This window comes from Alligator mississippiensis, chromosome 10 (genome assembly GCF_030867095.1).
Source record: "Alligator mississippiensis isolate rAllMis1 chromosome 10, rAllMis1, whole genome shotgun sequence".
In the NCBI taxonomy this organism is placed as follows: Eukaryota; Metazoa; Chordata; order Crocodylia; family Alligatoridae; genus Alligator; species Alligator mississippiensis.
In genome coordinates this window covers 35,259,638-35,287,556 of record NC_081833.1, presented here as the reverse complement: position 1 = coordinate 35,287,556, position 27,919 = coordinate 35,259,638, and the positions used below count along the sequence as shown (strand labels likewise).

Here is a 27,919-nt window from a genome sequence, read left to right as displayed (position 1 = left end):
GGTACAGACGGGTGAGGGGGTGTGTGTTCTGCCTTCCCCTGCAGCGGAGGGCATGGCCCTCTTCCTGGGGTTTCTTGAATGTATATTAACAACCTTTATGGAAGCAGGGCATTGGCTACTGTTGTGCCCCTGCTTTACCTGTGGCAGGTTACGGTGTTATGTCTTGTGTTGTGTCAGGGTTGACTGTGCAGTTTTGCTAATAAATTAGAAAATGGATTTGTATAGGATGGTTTGGATAGGGGTGATGCTGGCTCAGGAAAGGCTTGGACTAGATGACCTATGGAGGTGAGTTTTAACTTTGCTTCTCTATAATTCTGTGAGATTTTATCTGGTCAGGGCCTGCAGGCATCTGCAGTGGATCACCTTGGAGGAGGAGAGTAGTGAGCAGGCAGCAGGCTGTGTTTGGTAGGCTGGATCCAGCCCACAGAGACTTCATCCAGCCCACAAGCAAAGCCTGCTGCTCTTCTCCTCCTCCCAGGATGCCCCACTGCAGATCCCTGCAGACCCTCTGACCCCACCCTCCCCCAGAGTCGGAGAGAAAGAGCCACTGCCAGCAAAATGTTGCCAACCCTTGCCCTAGGTCATTCCTGCCCTGAAATGCAAGGCCAGCACTGTGCCCTCTGCCAGCTCTGATGCAGGACTGTCAGTCTATCTGCCTCATCAGTGGCTGTGTGCCCACCCAGCCATATGCTTAGGCAGACCCTCAACTTCTTCTGGTAAATGCACACCCAAGAGCTAAAGTCCTGGAGGGAGTGGGCAAAGAGGGAGACTGGGTACAGTATACTTTATGATGTGGCAATCGTACCAGGACTGAGATACCCATCTGCAGAGGAGCTGGGAACCTGTAGAAGAGACAGCAGTGGCACAGTTCCAGTTTCAGTGTATTTATTAGCTACTTAGGTGAAGAGCTGCAATGCATCTCACAGAAAGGCCTCAAGGGAGCCCCCCCTGCAGATCACACTTTTGGCTACCCTTGATAGCATGTGGAGCCTACAAGTACCTTTGCAAATAGGAAGTTTCTATTCACTGGGGGCTCTAAAAAACCTAACCCTAGTTTCTGGGTACACGTGCAGACACCACCACCGAAGAGAGCTCATTTCCCCAGCTCGCTCTCATGGCAGCCTGTCTGTCCTAAGCCCACATGCACCAGGCAGGTCTCTCACCAGGGAATAGGCTTCCCCAGCCAGTTCAAGAAGCTCCCATTGTGTTTCTCGGAGAGGGCAGAGAGCACTGTGAGGATTCCTCGCACACTCTCATCCACAGTCAGGTCCGCCTGTAACAGTCAAACCAAGGTGAGGGTTAGCAACAAGACCTGGGTCCCTGTGATCTAACCCAGCTGTACAACTGGAGCAAAAGCCAGGTGTAGAGCTGGTCAGTTACCATAGGAAAATTGAAATAATAGAAAATTAGGGTTGGGAGAGACCTCAGGAGGTCATTTAGTCCAACCCCCATGTTATATGTGTAAGTACACCAGTGTGCACACTGCTTACAGAGCAAGCATTCATGGCTTTGGCTGTCAGTGCTGGGTCCTGGTTAGCTGTGGTTATTTGATGGGCTGGAATGCTCCCAGTGTCTGGTGTGGTTTGGGGCAGTCATGCACATAGGCTGTGCAGAGCATTGAGGGCTAGCTCATGACTACAGGCTTACAGGCAATGTGATGAAACAGAAGCCAAGTGACAACGGTGAGAAGGGAGTAGGTTACGAATCAAAATGGTTATAGAATCCATTAAAAAATGTACCTTCTCTCCTGTGAGGATAATGAAGGCAGCAAAGGGCCCAAATTAGTGCACTGATGTTTAATACAAACAGCATTTCATCCATGGTCCAGGCCTTCAAGAAACCCCTCCCACCACAGCAAGCCTGGCCTCTCAGATGTGATCCTAGGAACTTTCAGGCTGCCAAGAAGGAGGACATCCGAGAAGAGGCAGGTAGGAGCCTTCCCTGATCTGTCAGATTCCATATCATAGATGACCAGCCTTTCCCTGAGTACAGCTGGCTGAGAGCTAGGGTTTCCAGCTTCCCAAAAATGTCTTTCTTCCTTTTTACTTGCTTTTAAATTTGATCTGGTCTGAATCAGATGGGAACCCAATTTTTTTGTAATTTCTGAAGTAGAGAAAGGTCCCTGACCCTGCAGCTGCTCAGTAACATTGATGTTTTGTCAAAGCAGTGAAACTGGCAAGAATGCCAATTTCATCAAGTAACTGCAATTGGTGAACAGGCTCCTGGATCCTGGGATGCAAGTGCCAGGCTTGTGTGTTCTGGGGTGGGAGTCCTGCAGCTACACCAGGGAACCAGGCTGGGTCCCCTCCCCAGATCCTGTTGATCCCAGGATGTTTCAAGAGAATTATGCTAAGGTGAAGTGAAGAGGCACTTTTTCTTTTGTTTGAGGGTTTCTGATCACCTCTACTCAAAACCTCTTCAACCCTGGACTGTGAACATGCTGGCAGGGCAGTGTCTCTGAGAATAGTGGTGACAGGGGCTGCACTGCAGCATGATGAGACTGTTTAGTCCCAGCTCAGCAGTGACTATTCACAGGTCACAAATTCAGAGTTCAAGGGCTCCAGGGAGCTTATGCCAATTGCCCTTCCTCCCAAGAGCAGAACCAATGCTCTCAGGGCTACTCGAATGAGAGTTTGCTAGGCCCCACATACAGGGAGCCCTTAGCATCCTCTGGCTCAGACACCCTCCCCATAAGCTTAGTACCCACCTCCTGGGTGCCCATGTCTGTTTTCACCCAGCCTGGGTGAATTGCAGCGCACAGAATCCCATCCTCTCTGTAGCTCAGCATCTGACATCTGGTTAGCATGTTAAGAGCAGCCTGTAGAAGGAAGTGATCATGAGCCTCAGGTTTTGCAACACGTTCACACTGCCTGTGTTCTTCAGCCACCAGGAGCAGCTGCATAGGCTCTGCTCGGTGACCGACCTTGGGTAGCATGGAAAACATGACAGAACCATAGAAACACCAGCAGGAGAGAGCACAGTGTGTGCACCTCCTCTGTGACAGGTCATGGCAGTGTGAAGACCAAAGTGGCTGCTTAATTCTGTCATAAAGAGATACTCAGGGCTCTGAAAAATGGTAGGAGTCTTGTCTACAGAAAGGAAGATTCCCCCTGAGTTTCAGACTAGTGTGTGATGTCAGTACTGCCTTTTGATAAACCTCACCTTGTAAAAGGCATCACAGTCTGGCAGAGTACATGAGCAATGGGCAGGAGCTCACTTACCAGTGGGAGAGCAGAGGGAAGCCGTGTGGGTCTGGAAGGTGTCATACCTTGCTGCAGCGGTAGGAAATGACAGGCTTGTAGAATGTTTCAGGGGATTTCTCGAGGGATGCCAGGACTGTGGAAATGTTGACAACGGCTGCCTTCCTACAGCTCATTCCTTTCTCGGGGCTTCCCTGAGCAGCCTTCTTCAGCAAGGGCAGGAAGGCCTGGGGAAAAAGCAGTCACAAGGTGGATCTGTGAGGAGCTGATGCACTTCACGCTACCTCAGCCTCATTCAATCATAATGTCCCACACTGTATTTAATCACATTAAACCCAGGAATGTCAGGGGGAACACTCTGAGAAGGCAGAATGTGGGAGGTTTTTCAATGAGCCCCAAATTTTAACCTTCCCTGTGTTGCTGCAACTTTGCTGCCTCTCACTGGAGGAAGTTCACAGCCCCAGGGCTTATTCAGGAGCATGACTGGGAGCAGAGGCCTGGGTTCTGTTCATGCTTCCTCCCTGTCTCAGTTTCCCCATCAGGGATATGAGGATCTTTGCAAAGTGCTTTGTTAACTGTAGATGACAGAATCCAGGACAGCACTTAAATGGTAAGAAGCTGTGTGGCTAAGAGGAATAATTAGTCTCAGACCCTCCTCCCAAATGCTTCTGACCCACCTGTATGAAGTAGCTTGAAAGTATAAATATCCCATCACGGTTGGTTTGATTTAGCTTCATGGCTTGTTTTTGATTTAAACCCTGAGATTCTCAGGTGCTGAAGGATGCACTTTCAGTAAGTTCTCTTTCCACTGATGAAATGGGGACTCATATTTGTACTATCTACAATAGTGGTATCCAATCTTTTCACCCTACCCCTGATCTGTCCATATGGGATGGGGTAGGGGGCAATCTGGACATGTGGAGCAGTAGGGAACAGCCTGGCTCTTATTTGGATGCACAGGGGGGAAGGAGGGGTGGAGCATCTTGGCCCTGACCCATACATGTGGGCCAGTAAGGGGAAATGGGAAGCAGCCCAGCCTGATCTGGATGGATGGCTGCAGGCCTGGCCCTGTTCCCGCTGTGCAGGATTGCCCCAGGCAGGGCTGGATCCTGCCACATGGAGTTTCCATCACTCCCCTGCTGTCAAATGCTCTGGCCCGTGGGGATCAGTGGCTCCATGAACCAGAGGCTGAGCACCTCTGATCTACATGATCATCTCTGCTGGAACAGAGCAATGGGCCTTGCAGGATCTCTAGCTGCCGCAGCACTGTGCCACACAGGTGTTCTCTGCTCTGTGACAGATGTTTTGTGGGACAGAACTAGCCTCATATGTAATATAAATAAAAATGAACTGGGCATATGTTAACTGTTCTAAAGAACACAAACAACAACCTAGCAGAGAAGTGCAAAGAATCTCCCCTCCCCAGTGATGGGGATAATACAGCCAACCAGCTGATGTTACAAGGTAGTGAATTACTGGGATCTCTACTCTCTAGAAAGAGAGCTTGGACCTGACTGATCTTTCTCATTCGTTCTAGCCTGAAGCTCTCTTCAGCTCTCCATATTTCCATCTATCCCAGACTCCTCCCTTTTCAAGACCCTTCTGTGGGAGCTCTGCAGTGTTACCTTGGCTGTTAGCAGTGGCCCAACCAGATTAGTCTTGTATGCATGCACCATCTCTTCAGAATCCACAGTTTCCAGCGTCACCTTTGAGTAAACACCAGCGTTATTTATTAACAGATTCAGACCCAAGCCATTCAGCTGATCTTCTACCATCCTTGCTGCCTCTGTAATGCTTTCAGGATTCAGGACATCTGCAAAGACATAGGATTGGACTGAATTCAGCAGCATATCTCCCTGGAATGAGGTGTACCCCATTCCTTTCCAGGGGCTCAGTAAGTAGTCCCAGTTCATCCTATTCCCATGTAGTTAGGAGCACTCTGTTAGGCCTATTTGGTGAACCATGATCCAGAGAGATCACATTCTTAACTCATTGCACAGACTTAACTCTTAAAGCAACCTCTACCCAGACAAGGGCCTCAAGACACTCTGTAGTCAATCAGTGTCCTGGGAAGATTCTTCCCCCTCAGGGCTTAGTTCACTCAGCTGTGACTGATCCTTTTCCCCGTAGGAACTGCATTTTCAACTTTGGAATTGGGGCTTTCTTCTTCCTGGGGTTGAGGAATTCCCCACAGATCAATGGAGACAGAATAGGTACCAAAGATTCCCTGCCCTGCAGCCTGTGTCACCTTGGCCTGAGGGAATGGATTCCTTTCTTCTCTGCAGGTAGCCTTGGGAGTGTCCCTGGGCTAGCCTCAGGAGGGTTCAGATCCTCAGAGGCACCAGGGAGGTGCAGCAGCCCAGGACAAACAGCCACTTTAGCATTCCACCAGTGCCTGGCACGCTGTCCACTCCAGCATGTGGAGTTTTTGGAAGTAAAGTATGTTTGTCTTGTAACTTGAGGAGGAGAGAAATTAAAGGAAGACAAGAAATAAATCTGTACCCTTGATTCACCCCAGCATGTGACAGAGCACTCCTGGACTGTGCTTCCCACTACGCTAATGGTGTTATCATTCTGCAGGCACCAGATGGCGTTTGCTGCCGGTAGAAGTCCCTGCAGTGTCTTGGCCCAATGCATGGCTGTTTCAAGGATCTGAGAGTGCTCTTGAATTTCACTGACATAAATGACCACTTACCCAGAGTTACTGCACTATTGGACTAGGTCCCAGAGCTGCCTTCCACACTAGATGCAGGGCAAGATGGGGTTCAAATTTACTACTAGCTCAAGTTGATGCATTTGAGCTGGAAAGGCAGCAGTGAAGGCAGCCATGCTGTGAAACACCTCAAAGCTGCATAGGGCGACTGTATTAGTAGGGCAGCAAGCTGCTGTAACCTGAGCAGCGATGCCCTACTAAGACAAGCAGCAGCAACACTTGAGCAACAAACTCTCCCTGCCCTGCCAGGCTGGTTAGCTTGAGCTAAATCACTTCACACACACCATGAATTGTGTGTGTTGCACTGGGGGTAAAACATGAATGATACTTCATCCTAATGAGGGATGATTAGACACCCTGTTGTAGTAACTGCTGACAAAACACTAGCTCTGGAACAGCAGCCCTCTGCTGGGATGGGATTCTTAAATATATTTGTTTGGAAGGTTGCAGGCTTTGTGTGTGGACAGCAGCCCCCACACTGCACTGTACAGAAGCAGGAGAAGAGCAGAGTTCCTAGAGGTCACTGAAGAGGGCTGGTGCCTACTCCAACCCTCTCTAGGGGCTTGCTTTGAGGGGCCTTTATCCTGTCACCTACAGCTGCAGAATGTGAGGCTGCAGTTTCTAACCCACATGTTCTGCCCACCATTTTGCAGGAACCCACTGGTTATGATCTCACATACAGGGAAGAATCCTCCTGCACAGCTGCTTGCATCCTTTCAGCTGTTCGGCTTGATGATCATCCCTTCAGGTCAAACAAACTCAGTGTCCCAGCCATGTGCTCTGTCCTCAGAGACCCTTAGCTCCCTCATCTTGCTCACGTGGCTTGGCTGTGTTCTGGTTGTCAGCATCATCAATGTGGCATTTATACACACAAGCAAGAAATAGGGTCCTGGCTCCCTGCCAAACCCACAGCCATAAAGAATGGAGATACCGTAGGGAGGGAGCAGATGGGACCTTGGAGAGCAGATCTCTGGGTGGGCACTGGGATAAGATCTTGGGAACTGAGTGGCCTGGAAAGATTTTGGGAAGCTGACCTTGCAGCTGTGCATGGAGGTCTAAGGAATGCAGGGCTGCTTCCCAGTGTTGGTAGTTAAACAAGGGACCTGTTTTGGGGGAGTCTGGTACATGTACAGGGAAAGGACAGAGGGGATGGGAACAGAAACAGCCCGAGAGAGAGAGTCTCAAAGCGCTGTTCAGAGACAGACACTTACCAAGCTTCACCAGGACCAGGTTTGGGTGTCTGGAAGCCAGGTTCCTCAACTCCTAAAAACAGGAACATGGAAATCATGGAAAGAAGTGGCACAAGGCAGTGTTGATACAGGGCAGTGGGCCCAAAACTAAAACTCTGGGCTGTAGTGCTGGAGTCTGTCTCCCTCATCAGAGGGCAACACATTGCTGCACAACTGCTCCTACAAGCTTGAGTGTGGGTGGGAGTATCAGATTATGCATACATGTAGATACTGCTAACAGCTGCCTGCTTGTTGTCATTAGCTGCTACAGACCATCTGAATGGTACGCAATCACTGGCTTGCAGATCAGGGACCGGAAGGGGAAAGCTGGGCCTGATCCTTGGTCCCAGTCCTTCTGAAGTCAAAAAGAATCTTTCCATTGACTTTAGTGGGAGCTGGATTAAATGCTGAGACACCTCTTTACAAAAGGAACATTCCCTGTCTCATAGGACACATGGTCACCCTACACCAGTGGTTCTCAACCTTCTAAGATTTGAGGCATGCCTCAATATACTCAAGGCAGTCCTTGGAAAATGTCAGCTCTTAGTTTGCACTCATTTTTTGACTACAGAAAAATACTAGAGCAATTCTGTTGAAATGAACTCAAAAAGACCACAACAGGTCAGAGTGTTTTAATGCTATGGAGTCTTATTTGAAAGCTCTTGTGAACTGTATTTACACACCTAATAGTACTACCAAATGTGTGGCATCCTGCGGCACCCTTGAAAGGATCTCAGGTCACCCCAGGGTGCCATGGTACTTTGGGTGAGAATCACTTCCCTATACCCTACATTAACTTCACACACAAAGAACAAGGCTGCAGTCCAAGCACTGAAGAGATTAGAAAATACCAGAATCAAGGTTGCCTGTGTGGCCTTAGCTTGGCCTCTCACACAAACACTTTGGGAGACACTACTGAATTGTTTCCACGGGACCCTGCTTCAGAGGCAGAGGACCTGGGAACTGAAATGCCTGGTCCTGGGACAGGGACCAGCCTGAGGATCCCAGTGTGTGGTACCCATGCCTGTGCCCCTCTTCAGTAGGCCAACCTGCCTCTTGCAGCATGTGGCCTGGAACCCTCCTTGCTGCTGCCCATGCACCCCAAGATGCAGATACATTCTCCCAGGTCTCCCCTGTTCCTGTGTCCTGCAGTATAGACAAAGATGCAGCCTGCTACGGTTACAGTGTTCTTACAGTAAGAATAAAAATAAAGCAGGGATGGCTAATGCAGCACTAAACCACCTTCAACAGACAACTTATTTCTGTGAAGGCTCCTCCCAGCTCATGTCACAGGTGGTCAACCCTCTGCTGGATATGAGAACTATGAAAGCTTGGACAGAGTCTCTTGCACAAAAAAGCAAGACAATGGGTGGGCAAGACTGGGTTGTGATAACAAGACTGCCATAAGAAAAATCACACTCTACTAATGGCTTGCAACCCATTAGGTGTTGAGACAGTGGAGCTTGAGGTACCCAGTACCAGATCCATGCCATAAAATAATAAAAGTGATGGTTAAAAGTGTTGGCAGAGACCTGACACACTCATCACATGCATCTCCAAGCTAATAAAGCCAGAGAAAGAGGCTGAGTCAGTGTAACTAGAGGAAGGCAAGGAAACTATATATACATTTCAACTGAACTAGCAACTAAAGAAGACAAAAGATTAAATATACATTTCAAGCAAAACCTGTAAAAGATGTATTGAATACAGGAAAAATGTCCTGTACATGTCTAAGGCATCCAGTGTCTTAAAGAAGTCCTTTTTTAAATACATTGGGTGTAAAAAGAAGGCACTGGGTAACGGGGGGCCCCTGCAGGACACGCTTGGCAATCTGGTGGTTGCACCCAAGGAAAAGGCAGACCTCTTTAACAAATTCTTTGCCTCCATTTTTCTGAGCAGGGACCGGGACATCCCCCGCACCGGGATTCTGGATGGACTCAGGAGAGGCACCGCCAGGCCTAGGGTCAGGGAGGACCTAATTAGGGAACTTCTGGTGGGGCTGGATGTGTTTAAATCAGCAGGTCTAGATGATCTCCATCCCAGGGTGCAGAGAGAATTGGCAGGGGTCATTGCAGGGCCCCTGGCATGGCTTTACGAGCACTGGTGGTAGTCTGGCCAGGTGCCAGAGGACTGGAAAAAGGCCAATGTGGTTCCCATTTTCAAAAAAGGGAGGAAGGAGGACCCAGGAAACTATAGGCCTGTCAGTCTTACCTTGGTCCTGGGGAAGCTCTTTGAGAGAATTATCCAGGAGCACATCTGCAAGGGACCAGCAGGGGAGATGATGCTCAGGGGCAACCAACATGGGTTCATTAGGGGCAGGTCCTGTCAGACTAACCTGGTTGCCTTTTACGATCAAGTCACAAAATCCTTGGATGCAGAAGTCGCGATGGACGTAGTCTTTCTGGACTTTAGGAAGGCCTTTGACACTGTCTCTCACCCCATTCTCATTAAAAAACTAGGCAGCTGTGGCATTGATGCCTACACAGTCAGATGGGTCGCAAATTGGCTGAAGGGTCGCACCCAGAGAGTGGTGGTGGATGGGTCATTTTTGACCTGGAGGGAGGTGGGCAGTGGAGTCCCCCAGGGCTTGGTCCTCAGGTCCATATTCTTCAACATCTTTATCAGCGACTTGGACAAGGGGTTGAAAAGCACCTTGTTCACATTTGTGGAAGACACTAAGATGTGGGGAGAGGCGGGCACACTAGAGGGGAGGGACAAGCTACAACTAGATCTGGACAGCAAAAGGCCACAGCAGCCCCCTTGGCTCTCCAGGGAACTAGCGGACCTCCTGCGTCTTAAAAGACAGACCTACAAAGGATGGAGGACTGGATCCACTATCTAGGAGGAATACTTTGCGCTGGTCCGGACCTGCAGAGAGCAAACCAGGAAAGTGAAGGCTGCGACAGACTTCCAGCTAGCTACAAATATCAAGGATAATAAAAAGTCCTTTTTAGATATGTGGGGAGCCAGAGAAAAAGCAAGGGCAACACTGGACCTCTGCTAAACCAGATGGGACAACTGACAACTGATGCCCAGGAAAAAGCAAACTTGCTAAATGGGTACTTTGCATCAGTTTTCCACCAGTCCCATAAGATGCCCCTGCCCACTGCAGGACAGGGAGGCCCAGGTGAGGGAGATACCTTACCCTCCATCAAAGCTGACCTCGTGAAGGAACACCTTGAGAGGCTGGATACCTTCAAGTCAGCCAGCCCTAACGGTTTACACCCCAGGGTACTCAAGGAGCTGGCTAGCATCATAGCCCAGCCTCTGGCACGGATCTTTGAGAACTCCTGGTGCTCTGGTGTAGTGCCTGAAGATTGGAAGACGGCCAATGTCGTGCCTATCTTCAAAAAAGGGAGGAAAGTGGATCAGGCAAACTACAGGCCCATCAGCCTGACCTCTACCCCAGGGAAGGTCTTGGAAAAGATCAAAGAGGCCATCCTTAACAGACTGGCTGACGGTAACATCCTGAGGGATAGCCAGCACAAGTTTGTTGTGGGTAGGTCTTGTTTGACCAATCTCATTTCCTTTTATGACCAGGTGACCTATCACCTGGACAAGGGAGATGAGATTGATGTCACATATCTTGACTTCAAAAAAGCCTTTGATCTGGTATCCCATGAACATCTCTTGGCAAAACTGGCAAACTGTGGCCTCAGCCTCACTACAGTCCGCTGGCTGGGGAACTGGCTCCACGGTAGGACCCAGAGAGTGGTGGTGGATGGAAGTCAATCATCGTGGTGTGTTGTGACCAGTGGGGTCCCTCAAGGCCCTGTCCTAGGGCCTATGCTATTTAACATGTCTACATCATTGATGAAGATTGGTGTCAGAAGTGGACTGGCCAAGTTCGCTGACAACACCAAACTCTGGGGTAAAGCATCCACACCTGAGGACAGGAGGGTGATCCAGGCAGACCTTGACAGCTAAAATAATAAAAGAACTAACAGCTCATTTTATATTGGGAAAGTTTTGTAGCTTGTTGGTAGTTATTAAAGCAAGTCTTTCTGCTATTCATCAACTGAGTGTCATGTCAATTCTTAGAGCACTAGGTTTAAAAACTCATTTCTAAGTGCAACACTCTCCTGAGGGAAGTTTGGAACCATGAGATGCTCAGAAAATCCAGAGGATGTCTGCCAAGCAGCCACAGTCCAGCTGAGAGGGGCCAAAGCTCCCTGGGAGTGAGAGGGCAGTCAGGTTGATGAGGCAAAGACACTGGCTAGTGAAGGAGAAAGAGCTAAGGTTTGGGGCATTGGACAGTGAAGCAGAGAAGGAGGAAGGGGCAGAAGATAGGGTGGCAAGGGAAAGGAGAAGAGCAGCCTACCCTACAAGACAAATGGAGGAGCCCATGGAGAGAACTAGGAACAAATCCCCAAGGAGGGACCAGGGCAAGATTACAGAAGACAGAGAGAGAACAGAAGGGAAGATGTGCAGACAGAAGGTAGAAGACTGGGGACTTCCACTGAAAACAAGGGAAGAATCACAAAGAGACTTATACAGCCTTCATGTAAAGTTTTAGTATACAGAGGCACATCTACATGACATGCAGTAGCTACTGTGTGCGCCTGTCTCGCTTAGAAAATTTGTTCATGTGCTGCCTCGGCACGGGTGCCAGGTGATAGACGCAGGGGGGTTTCGTGTAACCTTTGGTAGGGGCCTCCATCACCCCGGGGAGTACCCCAATACTCAGCTGCCATGACTTTGCATGTAACTTCAGTGGTGGGGTCTCCCGTTGGAGGTCCCCCGAGGTCGGACATTCCTCCCGATGGATATTCGCGGGGCTCCACCTCCCCTATACCCCTTCCATGTGCCAGCCTATGACGGGTCGCCTGATGTCACTGTGGCTTACCCTTCAATCTTGATGGTCTTCATGCTGCCTTAAGTACCAGGTCATATTTCCACCTCAATGACTCACTCTTGTGTCCGTCGGATGTTTGCCTTCTCTGCGGATTTGTGTCTCAGGTTCGGTGCTGGTTACTGATTGTTTCCCATGAGTGGCCCTTGTGGCTTGTTACATCTCCCGGACCTCACGGCTCAAAGTTCTTGCCCACAGTGCACAATGAAATAAAAAAAAGAAACACAAACACATGGCAACTCCATGCTATACTTAAGAAGAAACAGCAACAAAAAATAAAATGACACAACAAAAAGGAGGACTAGTGGGAAAGAAGGAGATCAAGAGGAACGGTCCTTCTTTCCTTGCCCTGTAGCCTGTGCCTGGCCACATCCCCCGATGCTGCTCCCCTCTTTGTCTCTGGTGAGAGTTCCCTCTGCTCCTCTCCTGGTCAATTCCCCTCCTACTGTCACGTGTAGCCAAAGCCCAGAGTGTGGATCCACCTTGCCTTCCGCAGTCTCTGATGCTTGGTTCGGGACGGAGTCTTCTCCTGTGCTGCAATGATGGCTGCAACTGGCGTGCAGGCTGTGAGCAGCTGCTGCTGCTACTGCTGGGATTATCCCTCCCTGTTCGGGACTTTCATCAGCTCGCTGGCGCTGCCTGCGCCGGCACAGAGAGCCCCTGCAGCCTCTCCTGCTCTCCTCGTCTCCCTGCTGAAGCCCACTTTTGAATCAGCTGGCCAGTGTATGTCTCCAACATCACCTGCCGGCTTCAGCTGTATATGAGAGCAGCTAATGAACTGCACAGGTTTTTCTTCTCGGTATTGTTCCGTCGGTGTTTGGCAACCTAAAGCAGGTGGGTATTCTTTGACTTTGGGGTCTCTTCTCTGAATTTGGGTTCCCCCCGTGCTTATATTCTTGGGATACTATGCATTTATTTAGTGTTTGTATAAATACTAAATAAATTCTCAGTAACCAGAGTTACTGTGCAGTAGCGCTGGTGAACACCTTTTAAGCAACGCTACTGCATGGTAGCCTAATATTACTATGCAGTAGCATCTCAGCATGGTTTTTGTCACGCAATGCTACTGTGTGGTAGTATTGAACTACTGTGCAGCCAGCGTCTCATGTAGAGATACGTGCAGGAAGAAGAAAACAAAACAACCCCCCCAGGCAATTGATCAAGAATTAGCAGTGGGCAGAAGGATGGACAGAAAGGAGAAAGAAAATATTAATATCAGTTACAGCAATAGTCACGTAAGTTTTATTTATTTAATACAGTTAGAGATAAACTGTGTCTAATTCAGCTCAGGTATGAGGTGTGGTCAGTAAAAGAAACAACTGAAATGTATGCCCAAATCCTGGTATTTAGATATAACAGCGCACTTTGAACTGCTAACAAAGGACATGAAGATAGATACAGGGATAATGAAAACATTGTGGTATAGCAATGCCAACTGAACACAGGTACTGAAAAAAAAGGTAGAAATAAAGGTACAGATAATGGAGTAGCACTGTACATTAATGGAGGGACAGGTTGTAAAGAAATAAGAGCTACCATAGGAAAAACAGAATCTACTTGGCTCAAAATTACTTTGACAAAGGAGGTAAAAGGAGGTAACTATTGGGATAGTGCTGGAAGTCTGCTTTAGGTCCACCAAGTCATATCTGGACATGGACAGAGAGCTCTGTAATGTTGTTAGAGAGATAAATATTACTAGGAATCAGATCAATCTGGAACATTTTAATTTACCAGAGGTCAATATTACAATAATGGTAATGCCTTGATACAACACCCAATACATTTGTTCATCAAATATTCACTAAAAAGAGATGTAATGCGCTTTGGACTTAATATAAGTAAGTAATGGGATCATCACAGAATGGCTGATCACAGAAAATACACTTGGACTGAGTGACTCTGATAAATGAAGGGAAATTCTTAGTCAAGTCCATTGGACTGAGGAGCTCAGAAACTTGAGCTGGGAAGACCCACAGTATTTCTTAAGTCAAAGGTGCCAAAACTGTCAGGAATCAACCCCACACAATAGGAAAAGAATTGGGTTGGCAGGGCTCCAGGCTCAAGTAGGTGATTAACCACCTCAAGGATATTTAATACTCAAGAGAGATCTGCATAGCAGGCTATGTCTTAGAGCAAAGGTGGGCAATTATTTTAACTGGAGGGCTGCTTAGTGACTTTTGGTGAGCTGTTGAAGGCCACAAGGGTAGCTGCAGTGGCCTTCAACACCCAGGGGCCAATGCCTGCATTGGCATCCCCACCGGGGACTATCCGAGCAGCGTGCAGCACCCCCTCTCCCCTCCCATGGCACTTCCACGGGGAAATTGACACCGCGGCACACCGGATGCCGGAGGAGGGGCAGCAACTGGAATTTCCGGCCGTAACAGGTAAATAAATGCCCAAACCGCCGGGCAGGCCATACACCAAACAGGGAACACCCCCTCTCCCCCTAAGATGGCACTTGGGGGCCACGGCCCCTTCCTGCCCCCCCATCACTATGCTACTGGGTAGGCCCAGCCCTTGACAGGTGCCCCACCCCCAGTTGCCATCTTGGGACTGGAACCCATGACCGTTGCCACTGGAAGTCCGTCCCCTTGGCTCCAGAAGTACTCCATTTGGGAGGGGGGTTGCCATGTTGGGATCAGAAAAAATCAAATCATACACTAAAAGCCATACACTTTAATTTCATTACAAAAAATATTTTTGTCATGATTTGTGTTTGCATGGTATATACAGAGGTGATTGCATAATAACTAAAAATAAAGCCTTCCTCTTGTATATTGTGTGTAGGGTGTGGCTGGGGGTGGGTGCGTGTGTATGGTGGGGTGTGAAGTTTGTGTGTGTGTGGGGGCAGGTTGTAAGGGGGTGTGGCTATGTGTGTTGGGGGCAATAGGGTATGTTGGGGTGTTGTGGGAGCAGGATGTGGTTGTGTGGGGTTTGTGGGGTGTGAGGTAAGGTGGAGGGTGTGGGGAGCCCCCCAAACACTTCCCCCATAGTGCACAGCCCCTGCTGCCAGCAGCAGCAGCAGGCGGTGGGTGCTCAGGGCACTCATGGCCCATACAGGCATGGCTGCCTAGTGGTGCATGGCTCTGGCCAGAACTACACATAGGGGCAGAGTGCAGCCAGGCCAGCCAGCCTCTGTTGTGTGGTGCTCCCCACAGCACACATGTAGCTCCCGCTACTTGCACGCCACTGGGGAAAACACTGCACAATGGAGCCGGCTGCCTTTCCTGGCCCCTGCCATGCAGGTCCCAGGACTCTGCTGGAAGTGGAGGGGAGTCGCGCCCCCTGCTTCCCAGCAGAGTCCCATGACCTGTATGTATGGCAGGGGATGGGGAAGGCAGCCAGCTCCATTGTGCAGGACCTCCTCCAGCGGCATGTGGGTTCCAGGAGCTGCACGTGCATCATGGGGAGCCCTGTGTGATAGAGGCGGGCTGGCCTAGCTGCGCTCCTTGCCACCACCTGCAGCTCTGGCTGGAGACACGTGCCACCGGGTGGCAGCACCTGTGTAGGCCACAAACACCCTGAGCACCCACTGCCTACTGCTGCCACCAGCAGCAGGGGCTGTGCGATATGGGGAGAAGCGTGTGGAGAGTCCCCACACCCCCCCACCCAGCCACAACCACAATCACACCCTGCCCACCCAAGCTCTGTGCTTGTGCTGCCCCCCGGGCATAGGCTCTGTTCTCACCAGCCCCATGCTTCACACTCCCGCCCAGCTGCAGCTCCCCCTTCCCCACCGCTTCCCTACCTGCTGCTCAGAGCGAGCGCTGCAGCAGGGAGATGAGGAAGATCCGCTAGACACCGGGGAAGCCAAGCAGGTCCCCCAGCGACTGCAGCAGTGGCAGTAGCAGCCCTACCTGGAAGCTGTGTGCTGGCTTGGCCAGGCCCTTCTGCTCATGAGGGTGGGAGTGAGGCACGGGGGAGCTGGGCGGGCTACCTGTTGGGCACCTGTGGGCTGGATCTGGCCCACAGGCCGTATTTTGCCCACCCCTGTCTTAGCACTTAAGAAGTGAAGGGATACAGTGAGAAGCCAGGCTAAATTAAGCTGTGGAAGAAATTAGAGAAGGGGTCTAAGGTCATACAAATAAAAGAGCAATGAAAGACAATGTGGAGCTGCTATGCAGTGAGGCTGGAGTAAAGACTATGGATAATCTAGGCCAGGGGTGTCCAGCTTCTAAGTGGCTGGGGGGGCCGCACACCCCTCCGGCCACTAGCAGGGGCTGCACTACCAGAGGCAACACCAGCAGGGTACGTGCCCACCCCCACTACTGCTGCACCCCAGGCCCCCCTGCTGCTGCTCCCTTTGCACTGTGCACCCAGGCACCCTGATTCAGCCTTCGCTCCCCAACTGCAAGCTGTCCCACTGCACCACACCCCTCAGGTGTCCCATGCTGTGGACTCCCCCAGTTACACTGTGTTGCACTTCCCCAACTCCTGAACCAGGAACAAGGGCAGAAAGGGGAAGTTGGAGGGAAGCCTGGAGTCCCTGGCTACTGTTAGTTCAGCTGGAGCAATGTGGGGAACAAGCTGCCAGGTGGGAACCTAGAGACTGCAATTTACCCCTTGTGGGGCATGGGGCCCACAAGCTACCAGTTGGACAGCCCTGATCTAGACACAACCCCAACATTAAATTGGATACTTTGCCTCACTTTTCCATGACAGTCTTGCTCATAAGAACAAAGGCAAAGAAATGGAAATTGTCATAACTAAGGTGAAAACAAAACTTGAGGAGCTTAATGTGCGAGTCAGGGGTGAATCCTGCACATGAAACTGCAGATCCAGCAGCAAAGATTTAAAAAAAACCCCAAAAAACATCTATCAAGATAAGGGGAGGCCCTCTGATTGGAGAATAGCAATTATAGGTCCTGTATTTAAGGAGAAAGCATGATCTGGGCAACTACAGACGTGTATGTCTGACCTCAATAATATGCAAGGAAAGTATTATTTAAGACCTGGCAGAAAAGGGAAAATGGGACACAAAACAACACTTGTTTACTAGGCCTGTGTGAAATTTCACCACCAGTTTTGTTTCGACCTGTTTCGAGGTTGAAACAGCAAAATCGAAACAGAACAGATACGGTTGAAACAGCCTCGAAACAAGATGAGGCAAGTCGAAACGTTTCGCCACTGTTTTGCCCATAGGATATAATGGGAAGGTTGAAACAGCCTATAACATTGTTATTTCTGGCCAGATTTGGATGAAACTTGCAGGAATGGTAGCCCCTTTGGAGGGCATGAAGCCTGCCAAGTTTTAAGGAGATAGGTGCAGGGGGTTCAGAGAAACTGCACCCCAAAATCTTGAGAGCAAAACTCATGTCACGTGTATGTGTTAAGCCACAGCAGGGTCAAAACTGCAGGAATGGTGGCTGCTGCTGAGGACACAAAGCCTGCCAAGTTTCAAGGCCACAGCAGGGTCAAAACTGCAGGCATGTAGGAAAACTAGTATTAACGGTCATAGTCTGGACATCCTAGTTGTGAAGTAGTTTTTTCCTAATGTTGAGCCTGAAACGATCTTCCAGGAGTTTGTGACCATTACTCCTAATTTTTCCCAAGAGTGCCCTGGTGAACAGTTGTTCACCAAGCCCTAGATGTATGCTTCTGATGTAGTGGTAAGCTGCTACCAAGTCCCCTCTCAGCCTTCTCTTTTTCAGGCTAAAGAGTCCCAGGTTCCTCAGCCTTCCCTCATATGGCTTGCCGTGCAAATCTCTGATAATATTGGCAGCCCTTCTCTGGACTCTCTCAAGCTTTACCACGTCCTTGTTAAGGTGTGGAGCCCAGAATTGGATGCAATACTCCAGCTGCGGTCTCACCAGTGATAAGTAGGGCCGCGTAGAGCGGGAGAATCACTTCTTTGCAATGGTTTTGCTGGAGATGCATCAATTGATGCATGCCAGCGTATTGTTGGCCCTGCTGGCTATAGCATCACACTGCCAGCTCATGTTCATACTGTGGTCAATTATTACCTTCAGGTCTTGATGACAAGTGATGGGGGATCTTCAGTTCTGCTGCCTGATGAGAGGCAGCAGTTGCACAAGCACCCATGTCATGAGTTTTGCCTGTCAGCAGCTAGGGGTGCTGGGCCCCAGAACCCCCCTGCACCCATCTCCTTAACAGCTGGCAGGCTTTGTGGCCACAGCAGGGCCTAGCAGCCAGGCCCGCACTGGTTTCTCCCCTCCTCTGCCCCAAGACAGACAGTTGCACAAGCACCCATGTCATGAGTTTTGCCTGCCTGTGGCCAGAGGTGCAGGGCCCCAGAACCCCTGCACCTATGTCCTTGTCAGCTGGCAGGCTTCATGGCCTCAGCAGGGGCTAGCAGGTCTGCAGTTTTGACCGCGCTGTGGCTTCACACATACACGACACAAGTTCGCATTCAGGATTTTGGGGTGCAGTTTCTCTGAACCCCCTGCACCTATATCCTCGAAACTTGGCAGGCTTTATGTCCTCAGCAGCAGCTACCATTCCTGCAGTTTTGACCCTGCTGTGGCTTAAAGCATACACGTGACATGAGTTTTGCTCTCAAGACTTTGGGGTACAGTTTCTCTGAACCCCCTGCACCTATCGTTTTGAAACTTGACATGCTTCATGCCCTTCGAAGGGGCTACCATTCCTGCAAGTTTCATCCATATCAGGCCAGACATGACAAAGTTATAGCCTGTTTTGACCTCCCCCATTATATCCTATGGGCAAAATGTCGAAACAGGGTCGAAACGGCAAAATGTTTTGATGGAACGGAACAGAACAGCCGTTTCGACTTGAAACACAAGGTGAAACGGATCACTGTTCCATCGAAACATCGAAACACTGATTGAAACAGAATGCTTCCATTTTGCGCAGCCCTATTGTTTACCACATTAGACTATTTCAACCTAATCTGCCCACTGTCTTTGAGAAGAAAACTTTTTTTTTTAGACAAAAGGCAATATGACCTCTCTCGCCTATCTACATATTAGTAAAGCAGTTGAAATAATTTCTGTATATGGCACTGTTAATAAAGCTGAAGACTGGGATTTGTGGACATACTGCAAGATAGGGAAAGGAGCTGACCCAATGGAAAATAGAAATGGGTGGTACTGAAACAGGGAGTATCAAGCTGGAGGAGGCTACCAGTGGAGTTCCTCAGACATCAGTCTTATGATCAATTTTTGTTTTAACTTTTTTGATAATGACTCTTGGCACAAAAAAACAGGAGAAGGGTGCTATTTGCTGATGATACAAAATGTGAAGGCACCATCAGTACAAAGGAAGATCAGGATAATCCTTTGATACTGTCTCTCACCCCATCCTCATCAATAAATTAAGCGACTGTGGCATTGATGCCTACACAGTTGGATGGGTAAAAAATTGGCTGATGGGGCGCACCCAGAGAGTAGTGGTGGACGGGTTGTACTCAACCTGGTGAGATGTGAGCAGTGGGGTGCCCTAGGGTTTGGTCCCCGGGCCCACACTGTTTGACATCTTCATCAGCGTTTTGGACGAGGGGGTGGAAAGCACGCTGCCCAAGTTTGCTGATGACACTAAGATGTGGGGCAAGGTGAACACACTTGAAGGGAGAGAGAGGCTGCAACTAGATTTAGACAGACTACAAAAGTGGGCAGACAAGACTAGGATGGGGTTCAATGTTGACAAATGCAGGGTGCTGCACCTTGGGAGAAGGAATCCACAGCATACATGCAGGCTGGGGACTTCCTGTCTTGAAAGCACAGAGGCGGAAAGGGATCTTGGAGTCATTATTGACTCCAAGATGAACACGAGCTGCCAATGCCAGACAGCAGCCAGCAAGGCCAGACATACCTTGTCATGCATCCAAAGGTGCATCTCAAGCCGGTCCAGAGAGGTGATACTCCCCCTCTATGCGACTTTGGTCAGGCCGCAGTTGGAGTACCGTGTCCAGTTCTGGGCACCGCACTTCAGGAGGGATGTGGACAGCATCGAGAAGGTCCAGAGGAGGGCCACTCGCATGATTAGGGGGCAGCAGGGTAGGACCTATGAGGAGAGACTGAGGGACATGAACCTGTTCAGCCTCAGCAAGAGGAGGCTGAGGGGGGACCTGGTGGCTGCCTACAAGCTCATCAGGGGAGATCAACAGCAAATAGGTAGAGCCCTTTTCTCCCCAGCACCACCTGGGGTGACGAGGAACAATGGTAATAAGCTGATGGAGAACAGGTTTAGGTTAGAGATCAGGAGGCAATATTTTACAGTTAGGATGGACAAAATCTGGAACCAACTTCCCAGGGAAGTGGTCCTCACCCCTAGGGCAAATTCAAGAGGAGGTTGGATGATCACCTGTCTGAGGTCTTGTGAACCCAGCATTCATTCCTGCCTGTGACAGGGGGTCAGGCTAGATGATCTGTTCATGTCCCTCCTGACCCTAGCTACTATGAAACTATGAAACTACAGAAAGAACTGGCAACCTTAATGCCTGGAGTAAATGAAGTGAGATTCAATTCAATATTGCAAACTGCAGTCATGCACGTAGCAATCAGAGTCAAGAACTTCTTCTGTCTGTTGGGAATTGCCCAGTTGGAAATGTTGGAGAAAAAGAGCTACCAAGGCATCTTAGGTGACCAGAGGAAGAATATGAGGCAACAACATAAAGCAGTTGTGAACAAGACAAATACAATCCTAGGATACATCAGTCAAAGTATTTTCAATGGAGATAAAGTTTTAGTGCTGTTGTACAAGGCCTCTGTGAGCCATTCTCTGGAATACTGTGGACAATTCTGGCCACACATGTTCAAAAAAAGATGAATTCAAAATGGAAGAGAAATGAAAAAGGCCACTAGGTTGATCAGATATATGGGCAGCTCATTTTATGAAAGCGGACTAGAAGACCTTGGTTTGTTTGGCTTAGCAAAATGGAGACTGAGGTGGAATATGAACATTGCCCATCAGTGCATTAAAGGGTAAACACCAGAGAGGGGAAAAGGCTATTTAAGCTAAAAAGACAATGTTGGCACAACAAAACGGTAAAAACTAGCCAGGGATAAATAGAAGCTGAAAATTAGAAGAAAGTTCCTAACGGTAAGCTCTAGCAGATTCTGGAACATCCTCCCACCCAGGACAGAAAGCCTAACTGCTTTTAAGATGGTGCTTAGTAAGTTATGGATCAGGATAGAACAATATGGTGTCTGTGATAGCAGGGAATGAGACTCATTGATCCAGGGGTCCCTGCCAGTCCTGTGTCTCTATGATAATTTTATTGCTAAATAAGCTACCTTGCTAAAGGGGAGCGGCAGGAGCTCAGCCTACAGTGAGGTGCTTGGTCTGATATTTTCAGTATAAACTGGCAGCTGAAGAACAGTATGGCCACATCCAGATGAGTGTGAATATACAACATGTGGCGTTGCAGACTAGTCTTCAGTGCCACACACTGCACATGCAGGTATTCCCCATACTGCTACCTTGCAGCGCGAGGAGGTGGTGGTGGGGGAGTTGACCCTAGGAGATCCTGGGGTCAAAAAAACCCATGTTGAAAAAAGCAGGATAGCACGTGTGGAGGCAGTGTGCGCACCCCAAAACCGGAGCCTGGCCGGCTGGAGATACACTGAAGCCAGTTGCCCGCCAGACTTACTGCTGTGGCTGTAGCCCCAGGAGGCTCCCAGGACCTCAGGTAAGGCTGCTGGGGCCAGCACAGGTTGCTGGCCCAGCTTCCCTTACACCATCCAGGGCAACCTGCCATGTGCCAGAGTGCATGTGGCACAGGTGTTCCCTGGGGACAAGTAGCAGTAGGTAGCCACAGAATGGCCCCCCACCCCTGCCTCTCCCCTTATTAGTGCAGTCCCCCTGCAAACAAGGGTACCTTGCTCAACCCTTACTAAAGTATATCACCTCCCTGTTGGTGGCCTCCACCCATCCAGCAACCCGAGGTTCCTTCATAACATTTATGCCTTTGCCAATGTGCCTGCTTTGGACAGTGATGCCATGTACAGTATATAATAATAGTCATGTAAAAGAACAACTCATGCCTCACACTCTGCATCAGTGCCCTCTCACTGCCATTTGGTAACTCCTCACCAGTGGTAGACTTACCATTTGGGACAGCTGACTGGCAGCAGAAAGCACAGCTCTGCTCAGGGACAGAAGCACTTTTCACAGGGAGCTGGTTGAAAAGGGAATGGAGTCCAGTCCCTGATCACTTGTGAGACTGTCCCATAGCTGGACAGAAATTCTCCTGCACTCTGTGGTGCTATGACCTGTAGCTGCCAGAAGAGAATACCACAGTGTGGGGGGAAAGGAGGGACTTGGAGAAGGAAAGAGGAGTTAAGAGATAGGAAAGGCTGGGGATCCTATTCACTTATGGAGTTTCAACTGGTGCCCTGAGTAGCAAGGATAGGATCAGAATATGGGTTGATTCTCTGACAATAGGGCCTTATAGCTCCTGGAAAAAAGGTCTTTTCTTCATAGATTCATAGATGTTAGGGTCGGAAGGGACCTCAATAGATCATCAAGTCCGACCCCCTGCATAAGCAGGAAAGAGTGCTGGGTCTAGATGACCCCAGCTAGATGCTCGTCTAACCTTCTCTTGAAGACCCCCAGGGTAGGGGAGAGCACCACCTCCCTTGGGATCCCGTTCCAGACCTTGGCCACTCGAACTGTGAAGAAGTTCTTCCTAATGTCCAGTCTGAATCTGCTCTCTGCTAGCTTGTGGCCATTGTTTCTTGTTTCTTGATCATGCTGGATCTCTCTGGGATAACAACAGCCTGCAGGCATCAGGCTCATGGTGATCTCCCAGCAAGGTGCAGAGAAAAAAAGGGGAAACTGGCACTGCTTCTTCAGCTATGTTCCCATTTCATCTCTGAGTCAGCGTACTGCTTCTCCATCCTCACCTCCTCTGATCCCTGTCCCAGAGATGAATCAGCCTTAAACAGTCTCAGAGCAGCAAATGCTACAACCCTCATCCAGTTGAGCAGGATGGGAACTGCACTTTCCATGTGTTTTTGCTCATATGTTATAGCAGTTGTCCCTGGAATCCATGCTCACTAACTCCTGCCATGCAACTGATCCATTGTCATCCTGACCCAGGTCAGGGGTCTGAAGCTAGCCCATAAAGTCCAATTTGTTCCCTACACTTCTTTATGTCTGATCCTTGTGCCAGGAGAGGAAGTCTTGCCTGTGCTCTAGTCTATAAACTAACCATCAAAGACTATGATAGGGTTAATCGCTTATCAAGGAAACAAAAAACTCACTGGCCTTAAGCACTTTAAAAACAAAGCTAACACTTCCCACAGACTGGTGGGTGAAATCTGAAACATTGGCACAAAACTTGCCTCTGAAGCACAGAGCTGCAGGCTGTTCTATGAGACTGTTTAACCATAAACCACATCCAAACTCCTAAGGCTTGTTCTTGCTTTATACAGCTAAGAGGATCCATTGGAGATTTTTAACATCCCAGAAGAGCTGGACAAATAACAGAGTTCTCAGTTTGATCCAAAACGATATATTTTGACTATGTAATTAAAAACAAAATGTTTAACTTTGAAGTAATTTTAGAAATTTATAACAAAGGACATTTCAGAATGAAATGTCATATAGAACCAAAGAAATACAATGTTTAACATCTTTCAAATGAAATGAAATGTTTTTTTATTAATCTTTTAAAGAGGTTTTTTTCCCCCTGAAATGGGTAATTTGGCAAAATTGACACAGATTCACAAACCATTTCATGTTCACCAGTTTGGTATTTCTCACAAAAAAAAGATTTTGGCCAAAAAAAAATTGCCTGCCTCTACTTTTCAGGACCAAGGGCTCCAAAGTCTTTTGTTTATACCCAATTTTCAATATTTAAATAGCAGGAGCAGAATTTAACAGACAAAATTAAATGTTCAGGGGTAAGACAGTCTCTGCTTCTAGCTCACAGGTCTGGGCTCTGAGGTCTGGTCCAGATTCAATTTCTCCAAAGTTCAGGCTCTTTGGATCTCATGTTCATTTTGGGACATTCTTTCCCCTCATGGTGTCAGAGGTTAAAGATTGAGAGATGCAAAGGCAGGTTTTCCCCAATACCTGTCAGAGAAGGTCCAAGCATGCTTGCTCCTGCCTCAGTGCTGGAGTTTAATGAAAGGGCTTTGTAAGTTCTCCCCAATGGAATATTCAAGCTCTCCCCCTCCAGGATGGGAGCATTATAAGACGGAAAAAACAGAAAAGCAAATTGAAAGTACAAGAAAGGAGCAGATTTCCTCCCTGCCCAGGCCCCTGAGAGCAAACTCTGTTCTCCACTCAGTTCTTTTTCCTCCTAATTCCTCCCTGCCTGTCTAAAGCTGGGCAGGTAACATGCGCCTGTTTTCTTCCCTTCAGAACCCCAGTGTCCTTAACACTGGAGTACAATTCTTTCAGTGCTCTATAAACCTGTCCCAGCTTTTTCTTGCTGTGGTCCCATTCATGTGCTTGCCTAGCCACACAGGGTGCGTCCAGACATGCAGGGATGTTTGCTTCCTCGGGGCCAAGAAGCAGCAGCACACCTTGTGCCACTTCAACTGTGACAAGAGGGAGAAGGAAAAGCAAGTCCAGTCTTGCAAGATCTCCAAGACATTCTGCTTGGCACTGAGGACAGAGCTGGGTATCTTCAGTCTGGCAAAGCCTGCTTCACGAGAACCTGGTAGACACAGCATTGATCAGGGTGTCCCTAAGCTCAGATCTGTAGAGCTGGAAATTAGGCCTTCTTAGCCTGAAGGCATTCAACCCCAGAATTCTCCCACCTACCACTGGGCTGAAGAGTCTTGTTCTCTTTTGTTAACTGTCTCCTTTGGCCCATGAATTTTACACTCCAAACTACAGAGTGGCACAGCTTCAGCAGGAAGAGTGCAAGATGACCCCTTGCCAGCTTAGTCTCTAGGCAAGTGGTTAGAGTACTGCCACAGGAGGTAAGAGCTGTAGTTTGAACCCTCTCAAGTTGAGAAGGGGCACTGAATCTAGGTCTTCCTCTTTCTGGGCATGTGCCAGTTTCACTATGCTATTACATAAAAGATGGACTGCAACATCACTACCATTGCTTACTGCTTTTTAAATGTTAAGTGACAGACAGTCATCCTCACACAAAGTGATGGCTCAGGTGCCAAAGCCCTGTAGGGGATTTCTCTGGGAATCCTAAATCTCACAGAAATATGCAACTCAAGGCAGCAAGTAGGTACTAAAGACCCAGAGAGAGACAAGTTTTCTTCAGTACTTCCCACTGCCTAGCTTAAGCATCTCTTCACTAAGCAGGCTGGCTGTTGCGAACCTCATTCCAACACCCAACTCTTGCCATTCACTATACATGAAACTTGGGTTTGTTACTTTTTTTGCAGGAGACAGGTAAGCAAGTGATGTTGAGTATCACCAAAGTCTTTCCATGAATCCTGATGTCCCTTCACCTACCACTCTTTAGAGATGCCAGGTAAGAATTCATACGCTGCACAGAAAGATTATGTTTTAAGGATGCCAAAGAAAAGCTCCTGACAGAGTCAATGAGTTATGCCTACAGAGCAGAGGATGACTAATGTACAGTAAATACAGCCTGGCGTCATACACTGAACGAAGGTAAAACAACATGCTACCAAAAAACATTATTAAGGGTGCAAAAGCACTCAAAATTTTGGAAATCTGAGACATAGTTGCCTACACAATCACAATTTGGCCCTCCGGTATGTCTGCATAGTTACTGTCTTGACAGAGAATATTGCTTCCCGTACAGGAAAACCCTGCCTCATTTAGTGCACCAGAGGGATGGTTCTGCCTTAAAAAACAGCATTGGTAACACTGGCATTGCTCCGTGCACGCCCCAGGCCCTGTTTATTGTACATTAGTCACAACCTGCTCTGAGGATAAAAATCATGGATTTCCTCGTAAGCTTTTCTGTGGCCTCCTGCACTACAGTATCCAGTTCATACAATTCATAGTTTAATTATATGCATCTTCAAAGCACTCTGGGCTGGCAAGAGGATGAGAACGCTCCCATACTACAGCTCGTCATCTGGCTATCCAGGAAGGAGGGCTCTGGCCGGGAAGGCTCCCGGGCACCTTGGGGCCTTCTTCCTCGGTGTCCTTCGCGCCCGTCTCCGAGCGGAGCACCACTGGGCAGTAGCCGCCGGCAAGCTAAAGCAGTTTGAGGGCCGGTGGGCGCTGTCCGGGGTGCTCTGCTCACTGTCCCCCGGGGGAGCACTTGTTTTGAACCTTTGACCCCCACGTGCACACCCTGTTTTTGAGTTGTCCCCCCTAATGTTTATTTAAATGTCGGGAGCCCAGCCGCCCAATAAAACAGTGGCAGCCCCCGAAGAATTTCTTCATTCAGCTACCAACATCGTCATCTGTCTGGCAACCAGCCAGACGCCGGCTTCAACATCGGCCACCCGACCGGGGTGGCCCTACGATCTCTTTGTGAACTGAGACTTTTCAATAGTCCCATACTACAGACGAGGAGCTCAAGAACGAGGCGTCCTCCACCTTCTCCCACCCCCTTCCGCACCACCTCGCCTGCCGGTCCTGTCCAGCCCCTCAGCCCTGGCTCCAGCTGGATTTTAACCTTCCCCAGCCAGTCTCTGTCCCAGCAGAGCAGGCTTAAGCTGCAAGGCTTTCCAAAAGCTGTTGCTTGGCCAGAAGTTGAGCAGCTTCCCACGGAAAGCCAAGAGAACACCCCCGATACACAGCCCCGCACACAGCAGGTGGAGGCTGGAAGAGTTCAGAGAAGAGACTGCCAGAATTTGTTTCTAAACGTGGGCAGAGCCCCCGCCCCCCCCTAAACCTTCAAGAATGGACCTTATAGACAGAACAATACACCGAGCTGCAGAAGAGCTCAGACCAGATGATTAAATGCGCTAAGCAACGCAACAGCCCCGGCCATAGAAACAACACCACGCAACACTATCACTAGCACCGTCCCCCACTCCCGCGCTGTACATCGCCCGCGCACGGGGCAACTGCAGGGGGCGGCGCAGGCGCAGAAGCTTCCTTAGCCTCGCGCGGCCCGCGATGACGCGCCCCGTGACGTCACGCGGCGGGGTCCCGTTCTGACCTGCGCGTGCGGCGCGGCGGGATCCCGGCAGGCGGCGAAGACCCGCGCGCGGCCTAGGAGCTGTCGCGCGAGCTCCAGCCCAAGGCCGCGGTTGCAGCCCGTGACCAGGACGCTGCGGGCGGCCATGTTCGTGTGGCCCGCCCCGCGCTTGGGCGGGGCCGCGGGCTCAGGTCGGCCCCAGCCCGTCCGCCCCGTGCTGCGGTCTCTACCTGTTCCCTGCTGCCGAGTGCCTGCCCCGGGGCCGCCCCAGCCCTGCCTCCTGGGTCAGGCCCGGTCCCAGCGCGCAGGCTCAATCCCAGCCTGTGGGGGCGGCCCAGTGCTCAGGGTAGGGAGGGGGCAGTGCCAGGGCACAGCCTTTGCCCAGGGGGGCAGCTGAAGCCCCACAAGCCCAAGTCTGGCCTGTAGGGCTTGATCCAGCTTGTGGACTGGCCCCACACCCCCATCGGGCCCCTGGGAACCCAAAGCTTGAGCACCGCTGTTCGGGACTAACCAGAGTAGACGTACATCTGGCACAAGCTTCCATGAGCCCAAACTCGCTGTACCAGATGCTGCTCCTTTCTTCTGGCAGAACAAAGTCGCTGTTTCCAGGTCTTGATTTAGGAGAAGGAAGTTGCATCTGCCTAGAAATGGCAGGAAGTTGCTGGTATTTTGAACAAGGGGAGCAGATTGGATTCAAGTGCTACACACCTTCAAACACTGGTTCCCAACCTCTGTTGACTCCAAGCACCCTTGAAAATGCCAGCCCTTAGCTTTTGTTTCATTTTTGACCATGGAAAAATGGAAGAGCAAGTCTTTTGTTGCAAAGAACTCAAAAAGACCCCCCCCCCCTTCCCACCTTCCCCCCAATGGCTGAATGCTTTGAGCACCATGCATCTGGGTTTATTTTGTGAATCGTGTTTGCATGCCTAACACTGCGTGGCACACCGCATCACCCTTGAAAGG

The 27,919-nt window shown here is 49.6% G+C and overlaps 1 protein-coding gene across 2 annotated transcripts; it reads right to left on the bottom strand.

Moving 5' to 3' along the window:
• Window positions 1-868: 868 nt before the first annotated feature.
• On the bottom strand, window positions 869-27,608 carry LOC102575810 (C-signal). Of its 2 annotated transcripts, none has more exons than XM_019489017.1 (6): window positions 27,468-27,608; window positions 7,125-7,176; window positions 4,826-5,013; window positions 3,269-3,427; window positions 2,708-2,818; window positions 869-1,273 (listed from the first exon to the last, which is right to left on the bottom strand). In XM_019489017.1, exons 1-6 carry the CDS (start codon window positions 27,591-27,593, stop codon window positions 1,160-1,162), a joined length of 750 nt encoding a protein of 249 aa, XP_019344562.1. In that variant the 5' UTR covers window positions 27,594-27,608; the 3' UTR covers window positions 869-1,159. The 2 variants fall into 2 exon arrangements, with proteins under 2 accessions (XP_019344562.1, XP_014454745.1); XM_014599259.3 differs by lacking the exon at window positions 27,468-27,608 and adding an exon at window positions 26,978-27,120.
• Window positions 27,609-27,919: the final 311 nt, after the last annotated feature.